Source organism: Triturus cristatus, chromosome 4_2, assembly GCF_964204655.1.
Source record: "Triturus cristatus chromosome 4_2, aTriCri1.1, whole genome shotgun sequence".
NCBI lineage: Eukaryota > Metazoa > Chordata > Amphibia > Caudata > Salamandridae > Triturus > Triturus cristatus.
The window spans coordinates 149,304,508-149,323,675 of NC_140586.1; the positions used below are offsets into that span (position 1 = coordinate 149,304,508).

At 45.4% G+C, this 19,168-nt stretch overlaps 1 protein-coding gene across 1 annotated transcript in view; it reads left to right on the forward strand.

Moving 5' to 3' along the window:
• The first annotated feature begins 7,752 nt into the window (after positions 1-7,752).
• The window catches only part of LOC146833210 (aquaporin-2-like), a 73,244-nt gene continuing 61,828 nt past the window's right edge, over positions 7,753-19,168 (forward strand). The window contains exon 1 of the mRNA XM_085600865.1: positions 7,753-8,112. Within this exon, the coding sequence (XP_085456991.1) occupies positions 7,753-8,112 (360 nt within the window). The remainder of the gene's footprint in view (positions 8,113-19,168) is intronic.

Here is a 19,168-nt window from a genome sequence, read left to right on the forward strand (position 1 = left end):
TAATACAAACCATCCATCCGCTGGAAAATGAAAAAATAATATACAGCCATATCTTCACATTTCTCTATGGATCAACCCATATCACACGACCAGTGTGGAAGAACACATCCTCAAAAAAAAAATCACTATCAGAAGTTGCTGATCACACAACAAGCCAACCCATTAAAGGTAAAACTGAATTCAATCACAGTTATCACCAATATTATCTTTTCACAGCTTTAAAGGAAAAAACTTCTGATTGCAAACATAGCATGGCCTAATGAATATGAACTTTATAATCAAAAATTAAAATGTAGAATCTCAAATAAATAATTTCTAAACATTTTCCCTTGCAGGATAATATTGAAAGAACATATGTAAACCAAATCATGAACACATTTTGCTTTATTTTCCTTTCTCTACAGATCAACCCATGCCACACCCCCTATCTAGAAGAAAACAATCTCCACCAATCCAGAAAAAAACACACCATCATATTTGAAAGTTACTTTTCACAGAACTGAGAAACCCATTCAAGGTAACATACAATAAAAACTCAATTATCACCCAAAATAATTTCTTTTTCACAGGGATCAACCCGAAAAAAAATTACAGCAAACATAGCAAACCCCAAGATAAATGACCACTGTTATGAAAAAGAATTGTAGATTGTGAAGTCAGTAATTTTAAAGTGCTTTTCCCTTCCAGGTAACATTTTACAAAAACGCATTCAGCAACCAATTCACTAAAACTTTTTTTATCTTTTTTTCTTTCTACCAGCAGATAAAGAATGACAGCAAGAAAACAAGCAAACTATATTAAATCAAGCAGGGGAAACCGACTACTGAGCTATGGTGGCTACCTTTACAGAGGGATTATTCTTGATACACTGTTGAAAAAACAACGGAGCAGAACCACTCTGCCACTGCAATGGAGTTTGAAGTTTGTTAAAATATTGAACAAACGAATCCCTTGCATTCAGCTCCAATGAATCGTGGCTCAGTTTTGAGAGAGGTTTCCCAAAACATACCTATGCATGTAGCAAGTTCTATGCCTACTATTCCTGATCTACGTCGTATTATACAGAACCAAAACAGGCAAGTAACCCTCAACCTGTAACACCCCCAACCTACTCAGATATCAACATAGCTAAAGAATTGACAGTAAACCTTTACTAACATCTTTCCTTTTGCATGACTACAAAAAACCTCTAAAACTAATACTAATTCCCCCCCCCGTAACCATGCTTAACTGGAGAAAAGTGATATTTGGATGATGGAGGGTACCTTTTAGTACACCCCTATTCCTTCAGCAAAATATACACTATTCATCCCAACATTAATAACTACACTGTTCCTTTAGTGTACAATATACTGCCTAATAAGCAAGCTTCAACCTATATTGAATTTTTGTCAGTAATAAAAAATAAAACTCTAAATAAAAGTCCTAGAAAAGTGATTATTGATTTTGAATTATCAATAATTAATACCATTACTAAATTATACCCAGAAAACCAGATTCAAGGATGTTTTTTCCGCTTTTCACTGGCATATTGGCAAAAAATCCCAAAAACATCCTTAGTTGAAGACTACATATCAGACAGTGAACTACAATATCAGTTTAAGAAACTAACAGCCTTATGCTGCGTGCCACCTAACAGTGTATAGATGAATACTACCCAGCAATTACAAAATCTGACTACTTTACACAAAACGATAACAAATTGGGCACCTTACTAAATTATTTTGAAGATACATGGATGGGACATCTAAGCAGGTCAGGTCGCAGTAGGAAGCCAAGGTTCCCAATTGATTGGTGGAACTGTTACATGACCTGCTTAGAGGGTGGCGCTAAGACTAATAATGCCATTGAGGGATGGTACAACTCCTTCAACAAATCTATTAGAAAAACCCACCCAAACTTCTATCATTTTTTGGAAACCTTGAAGAAAGAGCAAAATGAGAATATCACAACCTTTCACAGGTAGTCTGAATCCACGAATTTCTCATAAAGTAAATAAATGTCAGAACGAATATTGGCACAAATGCAACAGTTTATGTTGTCAATGGATTCACACTACCTGGAAAATATTGCAAGCATACTACATTTCTAAAACAAGCTAACCCCTTCTTCTAACTTATTTGCCTGTTTTAAAAATAAAAAAATAATTGACATTTTTTAAATTATTTTTGAAAAATTATTAGGAATGTCAGAAATCCTACCTGCAGAAGTCTTCTTTCTTCAACTTTTGGTGATGCTTCAATTCATCCTGTCACCAAAAGTCATCTTTACTCAAATAACCCACAAGGTTTAACCATAAATGTCCAAATGTCCCGATCAAAAATGTAAAACACAAGTGGAGTAAACCCCAGTACCAACAACTTATTAGTTGGTTTAAAAATCTGTGTTCTAATTACAAAACACAAACCCAAAACAAAATATAAAAAACCCAAAAACATAAAGTTAAAAAATAAAATGGCAAATCTAATCCATTACTACGATCCAGGTTCCATTTTGAATAACAAAGGTCCAAATCCATCCATGTTCACCCATTTCCAAAACGCAGTAATCCATAAAAAAATCTGTTCCAAAAAAAACCTTCTTCACCCTTTTGAAAGGCCTGCATCTGAACCCACGAATCCTTTTCCTTCTTTTACAGACATAACGTGTATTGTGGACAAAACTCAAAACAGTGCTAAAAAAACACGCTATTATTACAAATATGGGGCTCATCATGATGTCGGTCGGAAAGGCTCCGAACGGCATTCAGTTTTTCCGAACCCCTGTCGGAACCCATGTTTTCGACCGGCTCAGAAAGATTTCCGACCGCCCGATTATGATGAAAGGTAACCGGTTTTTTTTTTTCGACTCTGTTCCGAGCGGTTGGAGCCAACTCGTACAGCTCTATGGACCGTGTTTCTAACCGAGCTATTACGATGTCAGATTCGGACAGCCTTTCCAACTCGGTTAGTCCGACACGGATCGGCTGTCAGAAGCCGACTTCGGGGGGCCTGTAGCAGGCCCAACTTCACTCGGAGGCCTCAGATTGGGGCCCGTGGGGGTACCCATTGGCCCCCTTTTTACAACCATACACAGTGTTGCAGGCACCATGGGGTGCCCGCCATAGAGTGCAAGGTTTTCTGCAACCACCCCTTTTTTAAATGGGAGCCTGTGTTGTCGGTCAGAACACAGGCTCCCATAGAAGCTACACGCACAGGAAGAAAAATGGATTAAAATATACATAACATTCAAATTTTAAACTAAACACCTTCCAGCTACCTCCCTTCTCTCTCCTTACAAAAAAGTTGGCCACCTACAGCTTTAAATTTAAAATATTAAAAATTCTTACCGGAACGCAGCTCTCCCTTAAATCCAATCTTGACCGCAACGCTCCACCGACTGTAGAAACAGACATTCAACCGCATACGTCAAGGCTAAAAGTAAAAATGAAAAAAGGACAATTATTACCATTAAATATAATAGAAAAGTGAGGGGAAAATATGTTTTTACTGTTTAATAAAATATTAACACATGTTCAAAATTGTACAAACATTTTAAAAAAATTACATAACTATCTTTATTAAAAAAAAATATTACTAACTTTTGAAAAGTGTATTTCATTTTTGTTATTATTTATAAAAGCTATTGTTTGTTTTTAATGATTAATAAAATATATTTAATACTTTTAAAAACTATTAGGTGTTATGCTTCATTTATTATTTTTATATTTTTTTACATGTTATTCTAAATTATAAATGTTTTATGCTCTTTTTCTATTGTTATACTATTTCATATTAAACAAGTAATCTTAAAAAAGTAATACCCGGGTATTAAAATGAATACCTGAGCATTAATACACTTCCCCAATCATCACCCCCTAAATCCCTCAAGCCCTGTGCCTAAAGGGTTATGTTACACACCCTTTTGTTTTTATAAATGATTTAATTTGAAAAAATATAACATTGTATGTATTACGGGCATTAAAATTAATACACAGATATTAGAATTAATACCTGAGTATTAATACACGTCCCCACCCATAACCGCTAAATCCCTCACATCTTGTGCCTAAAGGGTTACTTTTTTTCCTCAAAAACATAAGTGTAAACATTTTTAAAAATCACACACTATATACGCCCACCTGATAATATTACAATAATTATTTTTTAAAAAACAAATTATTACATTAAAACTCACCTGAACACTTACCTTACCAATAATTGCGATGTAATGGCATACACTGTAATGGCACCCCCTCGCTGAGCCATTTATAAGCTCCAGGGACTCCATCCCCCAAGTCCGATGTAATTATTTGAGGACGGAGCAAGGTGCCCTCCTGCCTGAGGGCCCATTTCACAAAAGTAATCTGAGACAAAATCCTAACTTTACGACTTTCGGTATTCACAAAAGGCATTAGGAGTACTAAAGTATTGACAAAAGGCATTAGGAGTACTAAAGTTAGGATTTTGTCTCAGTTAAACGTAAGTTTCGGTGTTACGTTTAACTTAAGACCAAAACTTAAGATTAACTGAGACAAAATCCGAACTTTAGTACTCCTAATGCCTTTTGTGAATACCGAAAGTCGTAAAGTTAGGATTTTGGCTCAGATTACTTTTGTGAATCGGGCCCTGAGACTTTAAACGGCCCCTGGGACCCCACCTCCAGGGCCAAGGTAAATATTTTTGGGAGGGGGGCGAGTGACCTCCCTCCTTGAGCCATTAAATGGCACCAGGGACCCCATTCCCCGTGATCAATGTGAAATTTCAGGAGAGGAGTGTGGGGCCCCACTCACCAAGCCATAGCACAGTCCTGGGGACCCACCCTTAGGGCATGAAGAGAGCCAGTGTCCCAGGGACCACATCCCCTTGGAGACTGCCCTGTTCCCTGCCTTAGAGAGAGTGCAGGATTACAAATCCAATTCCTTGTCTGCAGTCTTTCGGCCAGGGAACACAGGTTTACACCTGCCCCAACGAAGCAGAAACACAAGCTGTTCCAACCTAGCGGGAGCAAACCAATGGAGCTGCCTCCCGCCAGCACCCAGTGTTGGTGCTGCCAAGGGAGCCAGCAGGGCCATAGAGGACTGGGTTGTGACAAAAGAAGCATTGCTGGCTTCTGCCGGTACCCAGCATGGGGCCATGGGCCTCCCCGCTACAGCCCCTCATGGTTTAAAGTAGGTGCCAGAGGTGTGACACGGGCACCCTTACAAACATTGTGTGGCCGGCTCCTGCTCGCTGGTGAGTGGGAATCCTGTTGGGCCACAGGTGCCTCTGGCCTCCCCCTTGGCCTCCAATGTATGGATTAGCTCTTGAGTACCCTGGGTGGGACTGGGGCACTCAAAAAACTAGCTATAAAACAAATTATTTTTAAAATACAGGGAGGTCTCCGAAATGGGCAGAACAGCAGCTCCTTTCATAATCACTATTCCTGGCAGGGAGTACACCATAATGCCCTGCAAGGGCTATTCACCTATATTTATAGATCCTTTTGGGGACCCTAGAAGGGGAGGGGCACTATGTAGCACGTTATTAAACGTGGGGGTCTGCATCAAGCGCAGCAGCCCCCTAGAAACATTTTTTTTAAGTTGCAGTAAGTCTCCTGGGTTATTGAATACTTGACTCCGGGAGAGCTTGCCTTATATTCTATCAGCACTCCAGGCTGAAGCTGTACTTTTTTCAACCAGAGTACATGAACACTATGTGGTTGGTACTTAGGCTACAATTTGCGGCATGAAGAGTGTAAAAAAAAAAAGATTCAACACACAATTTTGGATTATCTTGAATTACAATACTTTATTTAAACTTATATTTTTTAGACAGCAATAATTATTAATCATCGTAAAGTCATATATTTGAAAATACATGAGATTATATGGTTATTGATAAATGGTTGTTGTAATTTCTTGACAAAACCAATAGGTCTGCTTTTAAAAACTCAGAAATTAACAGAAAGAAAACAAAGGTTAATGTCACTTTAACCTTTGGTTATTTCAGTGATTTTTCCACATGCACACATAAACACACACACACACACACACACACACACACATATATTAGATATACATGTATAGCCAATCATTGTAAAGTATATATATGAAGATACATGAGATTATAAAGTTATTGATAAATGATTGTTGTAATTTCTTGACAAAACCAATAGGTCTGCTTTATATAAATTGCTGTGTTAACCAGTTGCTAAAGCACTAGACCATATTTTTATACTTTTGTGGTCTGCCTTACTTAAAATGACATTATATATATATATATATATATATATATATATATATATATATATATATATATATATATATATCCACTAAAAAACAAAAGTTAAAGTGGCATTATAGTTAGGTCTGGCAGGATCTTATATTAGGTTGGGAAAACAAATGAAATTCACTGAAAAAAAGGTGAACGTAATGTCATGGTTAGGTCTGGTGATAATGTCTTACTTAACATTTTATTTTTTAACTCAGAAATTAACAGAAAAAAACAAAGGTTAATGTCACTTTAACCTTTGGTTATTTCAGTGATTTTTCCACATGGACACATAAACACACACACATATACTAGATATATATGTATAGCCAAATATATACTTAAATATAATTAACATTAAACTTTAATGATGTGAAGTAAAGGCACTCCCAATGTAAATACTCCTAATGAAAAGGTACTCACAATGTACAAACTCTGAATTAATGATTCATGATGTTAAAGCATGCAAAGTAACGACCTATATTCATGTTCGGGCTGGACAGTTCCCATGAGGAGCAGGGTCAAGACTGATTTGCATATGGCTGGGTCCAAACTGGGATGATGTGGCGAGCAAAATAATGGTGGATTAAACCCAGCTCTGTGACTGGGGGTGAATGTTTGAAAAGTTTAAACACTCCGCCCATCTTTTTATTTTGTGATGTTGCTATATTCATGTGGCTGCTTGGTCCCTTTCGCCTCTCAACTCACTGTCAACTAGAAGGGTGTCACTCTCCTTGGACTGATTTACTGTACAGTAAGTAATTAGCTCCTACTAATTTTTTTCAAAGTTTCACCCTTGTGTAAACGTTTTCCTGCTCGTAAAAACTGGCGATTTCATTCACTTCAAGGGGCTCTCGGTTCAAAATCAAAACCAGCTGACCATACCATCCTTGCCCCCTATGGTCTCCCGCTGTGTTGGCATGTATCTACATGCCCTCAGAAGGTTAAGAATGAAATGCTCTTGGTCAGAAAATACCTCTGTGTGGTGTGTTACTCTGACGAAACAGAAGAACAGACGGCAACTATCAATCAAGGAAAAGTGAACTATTACCTATTGCAACACCAGGTTAGCATGGTGCAATCAGATATCACAAGCTTTATTGCAGTTATTTCCCTACATTAAAATGCAAATTAGCACATTTTTCGGTTACGGGTGATATATGCTGATTTTAAATGTTTCTGCTCCTGTGAGTTGCAGATACCAAAGGGTAGAGGAGGTAAGGGCGGTAGTGCTTCATGGGAACGAGGAACGGTGAGGGGGTTCAGTGACTGGCAGAGGAGCGAAACATGCATTATCACGAGAATGCAGTTCATATCTTCAGATCTAAAACTGTCCAGGCCTCAGGTTTCTGAACATGAAAGCCCGCCTGTTGACCCTGGGCAACCCTTAATTTCCCTAGCACGCCTATATATATATACACATATTAACACAACACATTGCAAGGATAGAAGAAGGTAGTACTGCAGGCAGAAAAAGATCAAACAAAGGCCTGCACTCCTCTGGACCATGCCAGCACCAGCCATGTGGGAGCTGAGATCACTGGCCTTTTCCCGGGCAGTGGCTGCCGAGTTTATTGCAACGCTCTTCTTCGTTTTATTCGCCCTAGGGGCGGCACTGAGCTGGCCAGCCGCTGCTCCCAGTGTCTTACAGACCGCCCTTGCATTTGGCCTGAGCGTTAGCACCATGGTCCAGTCGGTAAGGCACGTCAGTGGCGCGCACCTTAACCCGGCAGTGACGTTGGCCTTCCTGGTCGGGTCGCACATCTCCTTCCTGCGTGCTGCGTTCTACGTGACGGCGCAGCTGCTGGGCGCCGTGGCGGGGGCCTTCCTGCTGCACGAGCTCGTACCCTTGAACGCCAGAGGAAACCTAGCGAGGAATGCTGTAAGTATTCTACACACAACCTATATTCAGACGTGACGAGACAATCAGAGCCAATGTATAGTTGGCGTGTTACTGCAAATGACTCTTCCTCCTCTGTGTAATTTTGCACTTTATCTGATTTTGGTGGCAAAAAGTGTGGTGTGGACACTTCCATGGACATTGCATCTGGTAGTTTTTTTCATTCACCAAATGCCATGAAATGTGGACAACTAATAGGCCTGACACCACCGCATGGCCTCTACAACATGACAGTGTCAGAGTGCACCTACTTTTGGCTACGCTTTTTGGGGTCAACATTACAATACTTAATTAACACAACGCCACATTGCTTTATCTTCTTCCACTCAGTATTCTAGCATGTTTCTTACAGCACTTTGGGAGGATATTTACAATAAAATGTCAGAGCGGGGTGTTACGCCAAAATTGGTAACGCTGCGCTCAGACATTGTTTGAACGCAGGGATGCGCCCTATTTACAAAAATATGGCGTACCGCTGCGTTTCCCCTAGTGCTGGCGTTAAAAAGCTGCCTAACGCCAGTGCAGGCACCCTTGCGCCATGTTGCACAAGTGCCTGCGCTGCAGGGGCGATAGTTTATTTGCAGGAAGGGACATCTTCCAGCACATTAACAATCTTTAAAGGCGATTTTCTGTTTCTTAGTGTGCTGCAGAATGAAGAAAGAGCAAAATATGAAGAGAAATTATTAATTTCTCCTCGTATCGCCATCCTAAGACCAGGTTTTACCTGGCCTTAGGTTTTTGGCACTGCCCCATCCTTGTAAATCGGAGGCAGCATCAAAAATCAATGGGTGTTGCGGTGGAATGCCCACAGCAACACCCTTTGCCCGCTCCTTTGCCGTCTGCTACGGCAAGGAACATATTTATAAGGTGGTGTTAAGCCATGTTAAGTGGCTGAACCCAACCTTGTAAATATGGGAGAGAGAGCAACGCTCCAGAGCATCAGAAAAAGTGATGCTCCGGTGGCGTTTGAGGCTTGTAAACATGCCCCTCTGTTATTGTCCTTGGGTGTAATATTGCGCCTTCTCTCAACTCAGTATAGATTCTTCCCAGCATTGAAGCCGTCAGTAGTGCACAGGTGCACTGGCTCAGTGGTCCATGGGCCTACCCACGAGCATTCAAGCGGTGGCTGTATATTACTAGCCCATTTATGCCATGGGGACAAATTCTTTGCTTGCACTAGGGCCAGTGGCACCTTCGCTACGCCACTCACTTTTGATATTTAACTCACCCTGTCCCTGGTCTTTGTTATGCTTCATTGCCGGTCTCTCTATTTTCACAATGTGAAAATGGGACATAGAAGGCTCTTTGAATGATAAATGTCGGTACAAAGCCTGTATGTGTTTCAGGAATGTGCTGCCGGAGATGAGCTCAGATGGACTGTTTCTGTCACGTTCTGTGTAAGTTGTACTTTCAGATAGTCCACTAACTGGTGACATTTAAGGGCGGTTTTGTTTGAGCTTGTCAGTGTTTGGTTAGAGTTTAAATGAGTCGCTCCGTTTGTATTTTTTTAATTTTTTTTGCAAATGGTATGTACTAAAAGGATTATATTCAGGGCCTCTGGGAGGACCAATTTAAGCGAGAGGGTTGGCTGAATTATGCTACCAGAAAAGGCAAATTATGCAGTGTAATACGGCACATTTTGTGATAAGATTACTTAATTTATTTTGTCATTTTTGCACATAAAGACATTGTTTGAGAGAAGGTTTCACTTCATTAGTACCAGTTTAACACCCAAATACTGTATTAAGCAACCGAAAGGTGACCAGTCAACCTTCGCGAAGGGTCTTCTGCTGCGCAGCAACGTGTACATCCATGGTTTTAGCAGCTTTTGATCTGTTTGGTATAGAAACATTTTTTTGGGATGTGGATTAAGAGTAGTTACTGGGGGCTTATTGTACCCAGTGGGAACAGCATGAGTTTGAGCATGAACGTCAATTCACCTAAGTGCCAGGGGTCGCAGAGGTGACATTACATGTCATGTAACCTTTACTTTCACTTATGCAGGCATGCTTTCACATACACACACATTTACTCATACACACACTCTCGTTCTCACGTGAACACACTCTCACCCATAAGCACACACAGCATATATTAAAAATAATGTTTTACTTACCTCTGCTGCTAGGGAGGGCCATATTCCAGCAAATTGTAATTTGTTCTTCATTACACTATGTGTGAATAATAAAATATTATTCACTATGTGTGAATAATAAAATATTATTCACTGTTAGTGTAATGAAGAATTGACAAAGAACAAGGAACGTGGAGCTGCCCTTGTGTTTTTGGCACTGATTTTGCCTCCTCTGATGCCAGGAGTCACAAAGGCAGTGCAAGAGGTGTCAAGAGGCAAGCCAGGAGTCGCACCTGCAACCCCTGGCGACCCCTAAATGACATCCATGAGAGGGAGCTTCCCTCTGGAACAGTCTCAATTTGTGTGCATCTCTGTGCATGATGGTACTGCGAACTTCTCTCTAATACAGTGTCACTGTGGAATCTTATGTGGGTTCAAGATGAATACGTGCATGTATCACACAGTAGCACAACGTGACACTCTCCACAAAGAATCACTGCAGGTCGTTGTACAAGTGCACAGTCTTATTGTACAAAGAAAGGAGCACACACAGGCTTGGACCCAGTGCTTTTTTTTTTTTAAATGCTGATTTATATAGCGCGAAGTCGACCCTAAGGAATTGGAGCGCTTTACATGAGTCCCAGTTACGTTACACAAGGACACATTCAGGCACGGGGCATTACCTCCTCGTTAGTCTTCCTCGCCACATGACTAACAAAGTGAGCTTCAGCTCCACAACAGAACCCTCCAAAGCAAAGCAAAAAAGAGTCAGCATCCCATGCCTCCCATCCCTTCCCAATATGGCCGACCCAGTCACCCATGACCCCTATAAGAGGCGGGCCGGCCCAACCCAACAGCCTGTTTTTTTTTGTTCTGCACTCTCTCCAGAGCGCATCAGGTGAGTGGTGCCTCCGTCTTGCTTCACTTCGGGGTCGCCGGCGTTGCTGTGTGCGCGCTGTTGTTCCTCGCGGCTGTGGGCCGGCTCGGGGTCCCGGGGGCGGGGCTTCGTTGTTTGTGTCTCCCGCCTTCCTTGTTCGCCGGAGGTTTTTCTTCTCTGCTGTCTCACAGCCAGGCTCTGGCGGGAATTTTCATTTATCCCCCAGGACGGCGGCGGACCTGTGTACTGAGTTTCACGTTAATGGGGACTCCACACAGGGGACTTGTGCATTCGTTGCTTCAGTTGGCGCGCATTCTTTTGGGCCCCGGGTGGCTTTGTGTGATGGGTGCTTTTACTGTTGGTCTCTCGTACTCATGCTGAGTCCCCGTGCTCGGGCAGCCCTGCTGGGCGAGTTTTGGACAGCCCTGCTACTGCAGGCTTTTATGAAACATTTTGCAGGTGCAGTTTTCTCGTCGCATTTCACTAAATGGCTTATTTACTGCACGCGTTGATAATATGCCGGTGTAAATGAACTCTTTGTATGCAGCACTCTATCTACATACTGTTATTACAACTCCACAGTAGCTGTACGCTATGTATTAGCTCCCTGGTGGCCTCCTTGGTATATAACCAGTTCGTTCTGTGATTTTCTTTTTCTGAAACGGCTCCTGCTTGTATGTTGCCCTGCTCTAGCGGTGCCCTTGGTAGATACCTCTGAAGCATTTGATGTCAGAGGCTCTAGGACACGAGTGTGTGTTCACTGACCTGCCTTATTGTGGCGGGCGCTTGTGCCCCTGCCGTGGTGCTCCCGTTCCGTTGGGTCGCAGTCGGGTGTGGGGGCTGCGGGCGCGCTACTCTCCGCCCCAGTCCCGGGAGTGGCGTCCTGTCACCTGCCGCTAAGCCGGCTCCCTTGGCTGCTGCGCAACCGGGACATGTATCATTTTGGGGTTCGTGACCCATTTTTTTGGCCGACTCCTGTGAGATCGTTTGTTGCACTCCAGTACCGTATGTTCTGCACCGAGGGTGTCCTGATGCGCCAGCTTGCTGTGCTCGCTGTCTGCAATTATGGCGGTGTTTTTGTTTTTCCTGTCATGCTACACCTCACCATGTACAGTGTGCGCTTCGTGTCTCCGCTTCGCCTAGGCGCTTGCAGCGCTGGCCCGCACTGTTGGTTTTGCCACGGTGCTCGCGACTGATCCCTGTGGTTCCCGCCACCCCTGCTCCTTGGGGCGTTTCTGCCTGGCTCTGGCTGGGGGGGCGGGATGGGCGGGGGTGGGCTTGCCTTCCTGGCCCGCTGCTGCCGTTGCCTTGGTGGTTCCCGGTCCCAGGGGTTGCCACATGTTCTCCTGTTCCTATGGCCTTCGACTGCTGTTTCCCGCTCCGGACCGGCTCGTTGCCCCGGGGGCGGGGTTTGTTTTGTCCCTCAGTCGCTGTCAGCGGCTGGCTCTCCATTTGTTTCGCTGCCTCTTCTCTGCCCAATCGGGGGGGGGGGTTTGCTACCATAGTCTTGTGCCTCTGGTTTTCGGGGATCTCCCGGGTCTGGGTTCAGGTCCCACATGCACTTTGTCATTTTTTGGCATACTTCACACTCTTCTGGGTCCGGCCTGGTGCGGTTTCTCGTTGTTCCGTCCGGTGCCTTGGGTTGTTTCGACTCTCCGGTGAAGGGTTTGAGTTCCGCAGTCGCTGTCAGCGGGTCTTTGGTTGCATTACTTTCATTGTCGTCTTTGTGTTCGCGCATTTGCTGCTTGGTGTCGTCGTTTTACTGCCTTTCTTGCTCTTCGCTTCATGGTGAAGTTTGTTGGGTGCTGGCCTCGCTGCTTGCCTTTTTCACGCTGCGGCTATCCCTGGACTTACATGGTTTCGTCCCTCTGTGGGTGTTGTAGTTGTTGTTTTGTCCTTCTTCTGGGGCTTCTCGGTTTCCATGGCTTGCTTCTCTTTGCTGGTAAGCATGTTCTGTGCTGGTGGTTGGGGGTGCTGGCTGGGTGCTTGCTCTTCCTCCTCCGGTTCTGTGTTGCTCCGCTGTCATCCTTCCTGCGCACAGGCAGTTTGTTGCCTTCTACTCTGCCCCATTTGGTTGTGGGTGTCCCGGGTGGTGGCCCCACCTTGTCGGGCTCACTTTCTCGTTCCCCCTCCTTCTGGCCCTCGCGGCCCTGCCCTGCACTCCCCCCTCCCCCGCCGCCGTGTGCTTGATGCCCTGCTCTAGCGGGCTCTGGGGTTTGGGTTTTGACGTTTGGCTCCCCCTCTCTGTGGGGGCGGCTGTGGGCTTCTCTGTGCCGGTGTGCGTGTGGGTCGCTCAGCCCCCTCTGTTGTGGCTACTTGCCCCTTCGCGGGCTTTAGTTGCCTTTCGGCTTGCCGACAGTGTCCGCTCTGTTGGTGTCACTCTGGCCTTATGGTTCGGGTCTTAGACTCTTACCCTGACGTTTGGATGTTCAATCCGTGGTCTGTCGCTGTCAGTGGGTGCTCAGTCTCAAAAGTGGGCAATGGCCTTTCTTTCAGTGAGGTTGGGAGATGTGTTTTAATGTTCCCGCGGTTGTTTTGCAGGGTCTGTCCCTGTCTGTTGCTGTCCATACTCCGGGGTTTTCATGGGGCTGTGGGGCTTTCGGCATTGCCTCCCTGTCTGCACCTGGCCGAGTCTGCTTTCTGCGGATGTGCAGGGTCGGGTCTGGTTGGTGCCCGGGTGGGGTGCCACCTGGGACTTCCGGGTGCTGTGGACTATGGGGTCCTTCTTGGACTCGCCCTGTCTTATTCGGGTCTGCGGCTTAGCTGCTCCTTCCTCGTTTTTGTGTTGCTCACTACGGCTACACGTTTTCTCCGCCTGGTGCGATTCTGTGGCGTTTGGCCGACGCAGGGGTTACTCGCACTTTCGTGTGGCGTTCCATGCAGTCTTGTTGCCTGGCTGTTTTTCTTCTGCCAGTTGACTCTGGTCCTTCCCTGGCCCGGGCCCTTCCCGCTCCTGTCCTGGTTCGGCTGGGGGGATCGGGCTCTGGTGGCTCTCTGGCCTAATGCGTCTCCTGCATGGGTGTCCGGGGGTGCCGCCGTTGGTGGGTGCTCGCTTCGACGGCTCGCTTGGTTCCTTTGGGGGCCGGTTCGGTCCGTGGGGTCTTTCGGGTTCTCCGCTTTCTACGGTGGCCTGGTTGAGTTCCCTTGGTGGCCGGGTCTCTTCGGTGTCGTTTCCGTCACCTTCCTGGGTCTTTTTGTTCCGGCCTGGGTTCTCTCCTTGGGGTCGCGGTCCCTTCCGGGGGGTCATTTGTGTGTCTGGGTTTTCTTTTCCCTTTCTGTTTCTCTTCAGCGCCCCTTTTCCTTGTTGCCAGGAGCTTTAGCTCGCTGGTGAGTCTTGTGACTGTGGTCATGATGGATCTCACAGGTCGAGGGTTTGAGTCTCGCATTCGCTGTCGCAGTGTCATTTGTTGGCCTACGGTCGCGCTCTTCTTTTAATGCGGTTCTTGCCGGTTTGCTTCCGACTGGTTCCGCTGCCCCGTTCCTCTGGTGGTTTCGGCTCTCTCGCGGGTGGTGTTCTCCCTTGCGGGGTGGTTGTGTTTGTCACACTGCGTCTCCCTTTCTGTTGTGCCTTGTCTGTTGGGTCGCTGTGGCGAGGTTGCCCTCTGTTCCTTCGGTTTTCCTTTCTCCTGAGGGGGGTTGATGCCCCTTTTCGGAATCTCCGTTGGCCGTTCCTGGTGTGTGGGTCCAGCGTACTGTCTGGGCTCTGTTTTCTGTGGCGTCTGGTCCGGAGCTTTTCTCTGTCCCCCTTTGACCTTTGCTGCGGCTGGTTCCTGCCGGCGCCTCGTGTCTCTGGGGTCCGGGTTTTTGTTTTTCCCGGTGTCGTTTGGTCCCGGGCTGGTTTTTCCTGCTCGTGGTTGCCTCTCCCCTGGGTGGTCCTTCCACTCGTTCTGGCCTGTTGGGTTTTGCCCTCTGGTTTGTTGGTGTCTTGTGAGTTTCCATGACGCCGTTTGGCTTTGGTATGTGCTCACTTTGTTAGTCATGTGGCGAGGAAGACTAACGAGGAGGTAATGCCCCGATTACTTACCGGTAATCTTCATTACTCCGAGTATAGTCTTCCTCGCCACATGACTTCCCATCCCTCCCTCCCTGTCTGGCTATCGGCTTCATGTTTTGCTTGGTAGTTTCAGGCTGTTGGGTTGGGCCGGCCCGCCTCTTATAGGGGTCATGGGTGACTGGGTCGGCCATATTGGGAAGGGATGGGAGGCATGGGATGCTGACTCTTTTTTGCTTTGCTTTGGAGGGTTCTGTTGTGGAGCTGAAGCTCACTTTGTTAGTCATGTGGCGAGGAAGACTATACTCGGAGTAATGAAGATTACCGGTAAGTAATCGGGGCATTACGTGATTTGCCCAGAATCACAGGATGTGGACGCGACCGCGAGGCTCGAACCCTGGTTTTCAGCACCAAAGTCGGCAGCTAGCCGTCAGACCGCATCCTCTCCCAATTCTTAATTCAATAGCTGTGGCTGTTGGCTTCTGAGCACAACCTTTGGCACCAGCACTTACTGTTTTTCAAATTAAGCACTGTGTGGTTCATATTCTGGACCCAATGCCTGTAGGTCAGGACTTACGTCCATTGGTAGAACAGTGTACTTACCTGCACTGGCAGGGCAGAGTGCTGTACAGTCATGGCTGTAGGAACATTTAGTAAAGGATTCTAGGACTAAAATTTAAGGGGGTGCTCAAGGTCAGCTACTAGAAGCTTTGGCAGGGCTGGGTGTAGCTCAGAATTACAACCGGAGGGCTTCACAAATCGCGATTGAGTGGATGTGTCTTAGTATTATATGGTTCCTAGTAATTAGGAGTAAGGTGCACTGACAGAGCTGTGTACACTCAGTTATAAAACAGTAGAGGGTTTGCACACCAGGAATGAGGTGCGTTAGTGGAGCTGTGTGTACCCGGCATAACAATAGCAGGTATGCTGCTTTCAGCTGACTACTGAGATGCCTGGGGACACCTGCACGAGGCCATATCGACTGATATCATTGGAAATCTAGAAGTAGTTTGAAGGACACAGGAAGGTTTCTGGATATGGCACTCAGCCGCGGCTGCTCGTACTGGAAGGGTGCTGAACACAGGTCAGTACTGAGGTGCTTTGGAAGAAGGTCCTAGTAATGCAGTATTGTGTTACTCTAAAATTTCAGCACTGTAAAATCACGGGGTGCTCCTGTGTTTGCACCACCAACACACAACCCTGCAGGAATGTTTGTGAGAATAGTGTTAACAAAAATATTTATTGTCTGACAAAATCATCGTGTCCTAAACGTTATTTGCAGGAACATTGCTCCACTGAAGTGCAGAATTACTGTCGTTAACTACAATGGCAGTAGGTATGCATAAGTGGCTAGAGCTGCTGACATTGGAACCCGGGGAACCAGGTTTGTATGTTGGCCTTGTGTAAGCCCCACTTGATGTACAAAATCTTGTAGATCATCTCTCAAGCAATGTGCAGAGCTCCGTTGCTTCCTATCTATCAATACATATATACAATAGAGTGGTATTTTTGTAAACAATATTTAGGACACACAGTGGCCGCGCTATTTACCGGGAGTGGCAGGGCTGGGGAGGGGGAGTGGGGGTGCTGTAAATGAAAATAAATAATTTTAAAAAACACTTACCTTCAGGCTGGCCACCCGGCTGGCTTCCGACTCTCAGTCCGCTCGCTGCTGCCTCTCAGAAGCAGGAACCAGGAAGCAGCCAGGCTCCTGATTCCTCTTGCCAATCAAAATGCTGCAATGCAGCGTTGGGATTGGTCTGAGCGCCGTGGTTCCGCTCTCAAGCAGGGAAAGGGGGCCTGGGCGTGTTCTGCACCCAGGCTGTAATGCAGCCTGGGAGCAGAACATGAGGTGTACATGGCCCCCCGATGATTGGCAGGTGGAAAAAGGCCATTGATGATTGCATGAGTGCTGAGATTGCGGTGTTTCAAGCTCAAGGTCGCCCCAAAAGCACAGGAAAATATGGTTGCGTTGGGCAATTTACCGGGGCATAAAGTTACCCCCCCTTCCATCTCCAGACCCCTGATAGGTTGTGTTCCCCTACTGATATTGGTCTTTGAGTAACCCAGACTACCATCTAAAAATCTCCGGGATGTTTATCCAATTAGGATATTATAGATTTGGGAGATTTGAGACTAACTGTGCAATGTTATGTTGTTGTACCTGCAGGTTTTACAGGAGTTACAATTGTACGTATATACTGACATATATTGTTTTTCAATTGACTCCGTCGGGCCATCGCTCGGTATGTACCATGCAAACTTAATAAAATATATTGTTAAAAACAAAAGTGTGCATGACTGTTTGGCTGGCCCGAGAGGGCTGGCCTAACAGCTATGCAAACTTTAGTGTGGAGCAACCACTCCTCCTCCTTGCCCCAGCTCTGGCAGTCCAGCCCCACCTGCACCAGGAAACGGAAAACTAAAATGATAATAACTACTGCTTGCAGAGAAGTGGAGCGACGCTCCTTCGCCTTAGCGGAGGATCCACCACTGAGGACACAACATTTTGCTCTCTTCTCCCTGCAGATTTAGCAAATCCAAAGTGGTCATGAGATGGGCTCCATTTTCCCTTGGCAGACGGAGTGTGCTGGGTGGGGGCATCCATGGAAAGCTTCACACTTGTGCTTGTGAATCTCAGTGGTTTGTAAAGGAGTCCGCATGCATAAGTGATGAACACTTACACCGGCATGCGTTATTGAGTATTCACAACAAATGAACTTTTCTACACATTTAATCTCTGTAAATTACAACTGAGGGATCCAAGAATGAGGACCACTGAAAGGGTGGGAAATTACACCAATTACAGTTTTCACTGGGAGGTGGGCGAGTGAAAGGAAGAGATGTTTGTTAAAAAAAAATATATTTTTAAAAAACTGAGAAGAAAGTATGATTTCAAACATTAAAGGAAAACTGTCAATAATGTTCCAGCCCTAAATATGTTTAATATGTAAAGTATAAAAAACCATTGAGGCGCTAGGAAAACAAACGCAAGAGTATACTTCATATGTGTATTCCATTCTATAACATCTTTTTTATCTGACTGGCTTCGGTCACTCCTTAGGGAAGGGTTCCAGACAACCTAATTCCTCACCTACTAGTGTGTAACGTAGCCCAGGTGAAAATGGACATCAATCGAGCCTGCATTGGTCATCTTATGGTGTTTGGTGGGAATAGTATCACTGATGTTCTGTGATCCTCTCCCCAGCCGTAAAATTTATTGGCAAATTTAGTACCCTGGAGCAGAGCCTTTCACTATTCCAGAACTTATTACTGCCACAATGTTGCAAAGAGCTTCACTTGCCCAGAACACAATCACTGACACAATACTGACTGCCGAGTAGAGTTTCACCAGCAGGACACTGTTGTAGTGTCCTGATGGACACGTTCTACCGTCACAGCAGGCACTGAGTTTACCAGTCACCCCCTAGAGGGCTGGACACACATGCACCTGACACCCATCCATCACAGGCGTCATGAGTGACGTGACCCTTTTAATAAAATGGCCCGGGTGCACGTGCTTCTGGCCAGTTAACCATCTATCACCCAGTGTCTGTATGCATTATTCAGTAGCGTGAGGGCCTCTGGCCCACAACACCACAACTGTGAACAGAAGTGCTGCCTTCCTGTTGCGGAGAGCTGCACCAGACCTAAGTACAATTACTACCACGAAGCTATGAGCGGCTTTACTGGATCTGGGCGCAATGAATGTCCTGGTGCAGTGAGGAGCTTCTGAGAATACCTGCTGTGGTGCTGACTGCTGAGAGGTACCTGGCTGACTTGACATTGTGAAGAGATGCATTACGCTTATGTTGCACAGGGCTTCAAAAGCTCAATGTACCATTACTGCCCTTGTGATGAGAGACCTCAATTAGGCCAAGATACATTGATTGCGTCAAATGGTAAAGAGCTTCACCAGACCTGGATGGAATTAATATTTAGTGTTGTGAATAGCCTTTTAGCCTTAAATACGATTACTAAAGCAGCGTTGTGCAAATTCCAGTAGACTTTAATACAGTCATGACCCAGCTGCAGCAAAGAGCTTCACTAGCCCTGAATGCAATTTCTGCAATGGCAATGGTGCTGAGAACAGCTT